The following is an 8,802-nucleotide window of genomic DNA, read 5'->3' on the forward strand; positions in this document are numbered from 1 at the left end:
TAATTGCAAAATAATTAAGACAGGTATGTATAAAAGTAAAAGAAATATGAGGAAATAAGAGAGGAGGAGAAGAAAAGAAAGAAAAATGTAAACTAATTTAATCAATATAATTTACCCTTGATTTTAGATGTCGTTTCCTGTAAGTATCGTTTCAATTCAACAAAAATAAAATAAATATTTATTTAAAAAATTGATATATTATAATAAAATATAATATAATAAAATATCTATAAAAATATTAAAAAATATAGAATTTAAAACTGACATTATATTAATAAGTCACGATATTGAAATATATGTGTTAGAAGGGGTCGTATCGCATCTGCGAAATCTATTATCGATTCCCTAAAAAAAGTATGTATTTCTTTATGGAAAATAAATATATGTTGCGAGCATGATTGCCATAATCAAATCGACCACTTAACCATACACCTTTTCTAGAAAAGTGAATTACCATCATGTGTTTTTTTATCCGACAATAATATGTAATTATTTCTGCATTGCATTTAAATTAAAATAAGCAATTCAGCTTAAAATTTACATATAATAAAAAAGTATTTTATTGTATTTTAAGCACGTTTATATTTTTAACTATAATTAAATAATTCAGTGACTCGCATAATAAACAAAATATTAAGTTACAATTTGAAGCAATTTGAATAATGCAACGAGATCTGTCAGAAAGTACAATTGATTTTTCATATTATTGTACGCTTTTTATTTATAATAATTCAATGTTAGTATCGTGGAAGATATAATATTATAATAACATATTATTGTAATAAAATTAAAAAACATTTAATTTGAAATCATATTAATTTTCCCTTTGATTCTGTACTTACATTAATTTATATATTTAGAAAAAGCTAATAATCTTCAAGAATTTTTTCACTAAATGAAAAAAATACTAATTTTAATATAATACGATATATAAAATTATTTTTTACAGTTTAGAATATTTATTACTCTATAAATCAGATCAAACTTTACTTAACAATGTTTTCTTTTTGTATTATTATTATTATACTATTTGCAATCAAATACAATCGTTTAGTATTAAAATAGAAATTGTATGAGAAAAATAATTATTTATATACTGTTACATATTGTACTATAATAAACTACTCAAACAAAAAATTCCGGGAACATTTCTTTTAAATTAGTTCCCTTGAAGCGCTATAAATTTACTAATGTTTGAAAGCATTCCTAGAAATCACGTTCTAATATTTTCAGTCTCTTATCCCATTCGCAGTTGACTTCCTCGGTACACAAGAAGAACCATTGTTTTTTCATGTAAGTCGAAATCTTTTGTCGTGTTAGAGATGTAGTGAAAGAAATGTTTGGAAAAATGGATGCACCAAACAGCTTGCTCTCTTTTGCACGGAAACACCTGTACATCGATCATTAGATGTCAAGCAGTATCTTACCTGGCATATTGTTACGACTGTAAAGAATCCGCCATATATGTTCTCGCGACTTAGTATCGCTTTACTTTTTCCTGTTACCGCTAAGAAGTTTTGAAGGATTCTGTAGCGCATGAATATAAAGTGACTGAAAATGCGACGAAAGTACTGAAAGACTTGTCGGAATTTTCAGGAATACTCCCAAACATTAACAAATATTGGCGAATGTATAGAATTGCTTAAGAGGATTACTTTGAATAAAATGTTTGTATAAATGTAATGGTTATTCACATTGTAAAATTAATCTTACACTATTAAAAATGAATTTTTACATACTTTGAATTACATAAATTAAATTCAATTTTATGATACTAAATTAAATTTAACGTATCGGCATTGAAAATATATTTGAGTACATCTATATAAAATTTAATGTACTTCATAAAATTTTACGAAGTTTAATACATTTTTTATTTTTATGTAGTTGCATAAAATTTAATATAAGTAAATGTTAAATTTAAATTATTTATAATTTCTTTTTCATTGACAATATTAAATGTTTTCAATGAGCCTGCTTGAAATTTGCTTTTGTTGCATGTAACGGAAGCAAATTTCTTTTTTTTTTACAACAATTTGTTTCGTGCTTGATGCAGAAAGTGATATGGAATAGATTTTATTTCACATGAGAAGCTTGTACAATTTTCTGTCAAGAAATAAATTCACAACATTTCTATAAGAAACATCCGTATAATTTTCTATATTAATGACCGCTTAATTGCTAAAAATTTTTCTTAAAAAAAATTTATTGAATTTCCCACATTATTCAATAAATAAATATTTAAAAAAAATTTGTGTATTTGTGTTGAAAACGGTCCAACACGTGTTAACAATTTGTGTTGAATTTTTTAACACATTCGAGTGCTAATTTAGTAATGTGATTATGTTATTTAAAGATTTTTTTGTGAAATAAGTATTCAATATTTTTTAGTGTCAAAATGACACAATTTATGAGTAAGTGAACGAGTAACATAAAAGTAATGTATTTTAAAACGTAAATTCTAAGATAAATGAATAAATCCATGTTAATTTAACAAATAAAAGATAATTTTATGACAAAAAATATTCTTACACGGTTTGTTTACAAATTATGTCGATGTTATCTTTTTTTATATTTACTCTCTTACATAATATTTGTGTTACCTTCTAACATATTCATCTTGTGCAAAATTAACTTAAAAATTTGAGTGGACCATTTGGGACATGCGATTTAAGATAAATTCAACACATTTTTTCCAACTGTGTAGTTTATGATAGAATTTCTATTTTTCGTTACTTCAAATTATATTAGATAATTTACAATGCAATTTACAAGAAAATGAAAGTTATAAAGTATTCAGTCGAAGAGGAGGATGCGCAAATTATCACTGATTTTCGCAATCAAGTTTCTTTTCTTGTAGAGGATCTGTAACGAGTTTAAATATTTTCATCTCAATCGGGTTCTTATACTCGCTCTTGTCATATTATCGATCAAATCTCGTACGAATTCGGATAATTTTATACTTTGGAATTCAGTTAAGTTATATTATATTTTCCAGGTTAATATATTCTATATTATATGCAAGATTTCTAATTGTATTATTGGGAGCACAAATTAGTTCGGTCTGTTTCCCTAAAAATGGCTCCAGCTGTCGTGAATGGTTCATAGTGACAGCTAATATTGGCGGTTTCAGAGAGGTTGAACATCTGTTAATAACATTCAGTTTATATCGCTTTGAGTTTCATACAAATACCTTGATTTTTATTGTATTTGAAATGTCGAATTTTGTGTTAACCAAGCAGCATTTGCGGGAGGTTTTGATTTTCTGCTTTAATTGGAAGAAAAGTGTGGCTGAAGCCCATGCTTCGAATGCTTGTCGAAGTTTGGTGACACTATTCCAACTGATAAATCATATAGGGAATGGTTTCGACGTTTCAAGGATGGAGATTTCAGCGTTGAAGACAAGCCTCGCTCTGGACAGCCAAAAAAATTCGAAGACAAAGAATTAGAGGCATTACTCGAAGAAGATCAGAGTCAAACGCAAGAGGAGTTTGCAGAATCATTGGGGGTAACTCAACGAACCGTTTCTGTACGATTGAGAACTATGGGAATGATTCAAAAAACAAGGAAATTGGGTGTCTTATGAACTGAAATTGGGAGATGTCGATTTTTCACTTGCGAACAGCTGATTCAAAGACAACAGAGGAAAGGTTTTTTGCATCGGATTGTGACTAGAGATGAAAAGTGGATATTCTACGACAACCCCAAGAAGAAAAAATACTACGCTAAGCCCGGTCAATCGTTGCCATCGATCTAAACATCAGCACCACGACCGAACATTCATGGTTCGAAGATCATGCTCTGGTGGGACCAAAAGAGTCTTGTTTACTATGAGCTGCTGAAACCTGGCGATTCCATTAAGGGTGGTATCAGCTACAAATGATTCGTTTGAGTCATGCATTGCGAGAAAAACGGCCAGAATACGAGCAAAGACATGATAAAGTTATTCTTCTTCATTACAAGACTCGGCCTCATGTCGCTAAAGTCGTAAAAAAATATTTGGAAACGCTCAAATGGGATGTTTTACCACACCCGCCGTATTCTCCGGATATTACTCCTACTGATTGTTCCGAAAGATGCAGCAAGTTACCGGTTCACTTCTTTCGCAGAAATCGAAAATTGGCTCCAAAATTGGATCGCCTCCAAAGACGAGTCATTTTTTCGAGATGGAATTCGAAAATTGTCTGAGAGAAAAAGTAGTAAGCAGCGATGGATAACACTTTAATTGATCTGTTCATTCATTTTGTTTTGAAATAAATGCACAAAAAACGAACCGAACTAATATGTACTCCCAATATATACATATATTTATTTAGAATGCGTGGGTATCCTAATTTCAGGATAAAATTTTTTATTCGAAGCCCGAATCTCTAATTGGAATCCGATATTCAATTTGGGATATTTTTCTGATCGCTCCTAAATTTTTAAGTTTAGAAATTTCCATATGTATTATGTTATTAAATGCAAGAATTTATAAACAAAAAAATCAATCTGTGAAAAATTGTTTATTTTAAACTGAAGTATAAAAGTATAACTCTTCGACGATTTCTGATATTAATTTTTTACTTCGTTATTACTTCGATATTTATTTCGATATTTATTTCGGTATTACTTCATGTGGCCGCAACAATGTTATCAGCATCATAAAATAATCGTTCACTTGAGACTTGAGTTGCAGGAATAGCGAGTAACTGCCTAGTTATTGCTAATCGCGAATCGTATAATGTTATATACTTCCATCAATCAATTATGTCGATTCGTTTAAATACTATGTCTTCTGCCAAGTTTACGCCTTTAATTCTTTATATGTGAAAAATACAAATAAATTTATATTTTTTCTTATCTCTTTGGAGAAAGAGGTCCTTCTGGATTTCCTTCTTCATCTAGAACCTCATGAAAAAACTTCGCTAATTTAGATTCACTTATATAAAAAATAAAAATAAAAAGAATCATTTCAATAAATGTACACTGTTCAAAGCAAAATGTTTAAGTTAAAATTAACGTTTAAGTTAAAATTCACAAAGATATATGATGGAATTTTTAAGACATGCAAAATATATTAAAATTAATTTAATTTTCTGCATGTCTGAAAAAAGTCCACTAAGCGTCATTAAAATCAAAATTTTAGATACTGATTTTGAATTTTTAGATACTGATAGTATCTAAAAAATTTATTTTGTTTCCAAATATTAAAATATTTCACTTTAAACTGTCAACAGTTTCGATATTTGATTTCCTATCGAAAGACGATCTTTGAATTATGGATACAATAACCTGCCATACGTCAATATTTTGCATTTTATAATAAGTTCAAAACAGATCTATCAAAAGAATATTGCATTCACTACACACGCACACGCACATACACACACACACACACACACACACGCGCGCGCGCGCGAAGATGAACTCATTTTCAATGTATTACACAAACTATTATTAATCTTAATTTAATTAATTTCTTCCGACAGAGTATCAGAAACTCTTATAATATCACTGTGAATAATGTCATACAAAGTATGTATAAAATATAAATTATAAAAGTTTCAATATAAAACATTACATAAAATATTAATAAGACATAGATTTCAATACCCTAAAAATAAACACATTTTATTGATACTTAAGATTAAATTTAATGACCAACACTATTTTAAAAGATCAAACGTACCTTGTGAGTATATACACTGTAATGAAACACATATTACAATAAAATGTGATGAGTGTGCTTGCGCGACCATCTATCGAGTTTCTCTATACGAATATTTTTCCATGGGATATAAACATCTGTCAAACTTCTTTCAATGTAATTAAATCGATCGTACGGTCAAGTTTTCCTTATAAAACAGTAATGAATTATAAATATACTTTAATCTCGTGACATTACTGCATTTCGTTTTGCATATTAAGTTAAATTGAAGTTACAATTTACTAAAAAATAAAAATTGAAATATTTTCAACTTATTGTTAGATTAATAGAATCAGAAAAAGAGAATAGACAATTTCTTATTTTTCACGGTTAAATGTACTTCAGTGTTTATACAGATGATTTGTCTTGAGACGAAGCACTTCAGGCTCAATAGATATCTTTTACTCGCGATTGGTTTATGGCCTCACCAGAGATCGAAACTTGCTCAAATTCAATTTATCGTACTTTTTACTATTTTAATATCTTTTATTGTATTTCAGGTGGTAATAAGTAATTTTTCATACGAAACAATAATTAACACTAGAATTCGAAACTTATTATTCACACAACTTATTAATCACATCAAGGAATTATTTTTTGATATGAAATTTTCAACAGAATTATTTTTTTGCAGTTTACAACGTTTTTAACTTTAAAATGCACTGCAGATCTCATTATCAATGTTCTATCATCTGCATTTTTCTTCATTTGCTATGCGATTAAATATTATTCGTTTTGGATTAACACCAATACTGTAAGTCAAATATTTATTATACAGTTTCCAGACAAATATTCATGATAAATAAATTTTCAAATAAGATATTTTATAAATACTTTATACGAAAACTGCATAAAACATTATTGATGTAATAGATGAGAGTTTCACTAGAACAACTTCAGCATGTTTGTAACGAAATAAGAAATAAAAACGAAATTGCTATTATAGAAAAGTATGGCCGTATAGGAAAACATCAAACGAGAATAATTACGAGTAAGATAGTAAATATATGCACACATTTTAATGAATTATTAATAAGAGTAAAAAATTTATAAAACTTAAATAAATTTTACTTAAATAAATTCTTGATATTATATATATAGTTTTCTTTCTAATTTAATATGTAGCATTTGCCGCCTGTAGCATAACTATTTATTTCTTCCTACCAATCTGGCCTCGCATATTTGATGTAATTCTGGCTATAAACAATTCCCGATCACGCTCTGCAGGAATTCATATTGCTACAGAATATTTTGTTGATCAAGAAAACTTTTCCTACTTAATTCTTTTGCATACAAACGCAGCTTCCTGTATAGGCGCAACTGCAATGGTAGCAACAGGAACGATGCTGATAGTGTACCTCAAACATATTTGTGGAATGTTTAGCATTGCAAGGTAGAATTCAGCATAATCATTTGCTTTATAAGTGAAATCTATTGTTTGTTTATTTTCAATAAAACTTAAAAAAAATTAAGAACTTACAGAAAAAAATATGTATTCATATAGTTTCCGTATTAAGAAGGCAATGGAAATTAATATGCAACACGATGTTACTGAAGAAAAAATGGTTATAATTTATAAAGGAATAATATGTGCGATAGACATTCATCGTAAAGCTACAGAGTCAGTACACATTCTGCAATATCTGTGCTATAACGTGCAATACTAATTTTGTTTTTTCTGAAGGTTTTCTCAAGTCTTTATAAAGAGTTTTGAAGGATCTTTCTTCTGTTTAATAGCGGCTGGTATGATTTGCTTAACCAGCACTCTTGTTCAAGTAAGTTTTATTTTTTGTTAATAAACGCGCCTATCTTTCCATAAAAGATACAATTTTTGGTAATATTAAGGTTAAATAAAAAATCATTAATTAGAACAGTATGGAAAAATAATTTTCTTTAAAAATAAAATCATTCAAAAACTCATGATTATTCTTTGTTCTTTTTTTTATAATCATAAGCTATATACATTATTCGCATACATATGTTACAAAAATAATACAGTTTTCTAATATACGCAACTAATAAAAAAAATAATTTATTATGTAATGCAAACTGTATAATTTATCCTAAAAAATTACAGAAAAATTACAAATATTTTTGCTTATAAAAAGTTAAAATACACATATAATATGTTTTATATTTTTTAGATCATAACATACAATAGCACAGAGCAACTTGTATTACAACTTATACACATAAGTGTCCTCTACATATACGTCTTTTTGTCCAATTATACCGCGCAAGATATTACAGATCATAATGAATACGTATTTGCTACAGTGTAAGAGGCATTTGCATCGTTCATTCATACTTAAGTAATTGATTTATAAATTCTTGTAATAAAATGCTGAGTTATCAAAAGTATTCAAAAATGATACTATTACTAAACGAACATACTATTACAATTTATACTATAATAAATATTTTTATTTTTTCATGTTAGATTTTACATTAATTTATCACAATTTATTTTTGTAGCTATAATGTTGAATGGTATATGGCTCCGTTATACATACAGAAAATGATATTATTCCTACTGCAAAAAGGTACAAAAGCTTTTCATTTGATCCTCGGTGGAATATTCGTTGCGTCTATGGAAAGTGCTGCTACGGTAAGAGACATATATAAAGCTTTTATTTCCCGCGAATATTATTGTTTAATCGAAAATAATAACATTCATGATCATTCAATATTTTTACTACCTTAGAATTATTTAGATAATCAACTAAATAGTTCTATTAAAGTAAGTTGAGACTGAAATGTAAATTAGCTGAGCTAAAAAAATAGAATAGAACAGAGAAAATTCTTAAATTGGTACTATATATTCATTTGGTGTGTTTCACTCAAGAATATTATATAATAAAATAATTTTCCTTATTTAAAAATATATTGATGGATTAACCCGAAAAAATGGATTTTTTTTAAATTAAACCTCGCTTTGCGTACAAACTTATAAATCTATGTAGAAGCGCTTCGCGTGGAAAGTTGTAAACCCTTGAACAATTTAAGATTATAATATTAATAAACAAACGTTAATATATTGCTGTAAAGTTAATAAAACATATTTAGTGTAGAACATTATGTAGTGTAGAACATGTAGATCATGAAGATGTGAC

The 8,802-nt window shown here is 27.8% G+C and overlaps 1 protein-coding gene across 1 annotated transcript in view; it reads left to right on the forward strand.

Moving 5' to 3' along the window:
- Window positions 1-7,014: 7,014 nt before the first annotated feature.
- The window catches only part of LOC105619614, a 16,950-nt gene continuing 15,162 nt past the window's right edge, over window positions 7,015-8,802 (forward strand). Inside the window, exons 1-5 of the mRNA XM_012201132.1 lie at window positions 7,015-7,082; window positions 7,194-7,310; window positions 7,374-7,464; window positions 7,834-7,967; window positions 8,165-8,297. Of these exons, the coding sequence (XP_012056522.1) occupies window positions 7,015-7,082; window positions 7,194-7,310; window positions 7,374-7,464; window positions 7,834-7,967; window positions 8,165-8,297 (543 nt within the window). The remainder of the gene's footprint in view (window positions 7,083-7,193; window positions 7,311-7,373; window positions 7,465-7,833; window positions 7,968-8,164; window positions 8,298-8,802) is intronic.

Source organism: Atta cephalotes, assembly GCF_000143395.1.
Source record: "Atta cephalotes unplaced genomic scaffold scaffold00022, whole genome shotgun sequence".
Taxonomy (NCBI): Eukaryota; Metazoa; Arthropoda; class Insecta; order Hymenoptera; family Formicidae; genus Atta; species Atta cephalotes.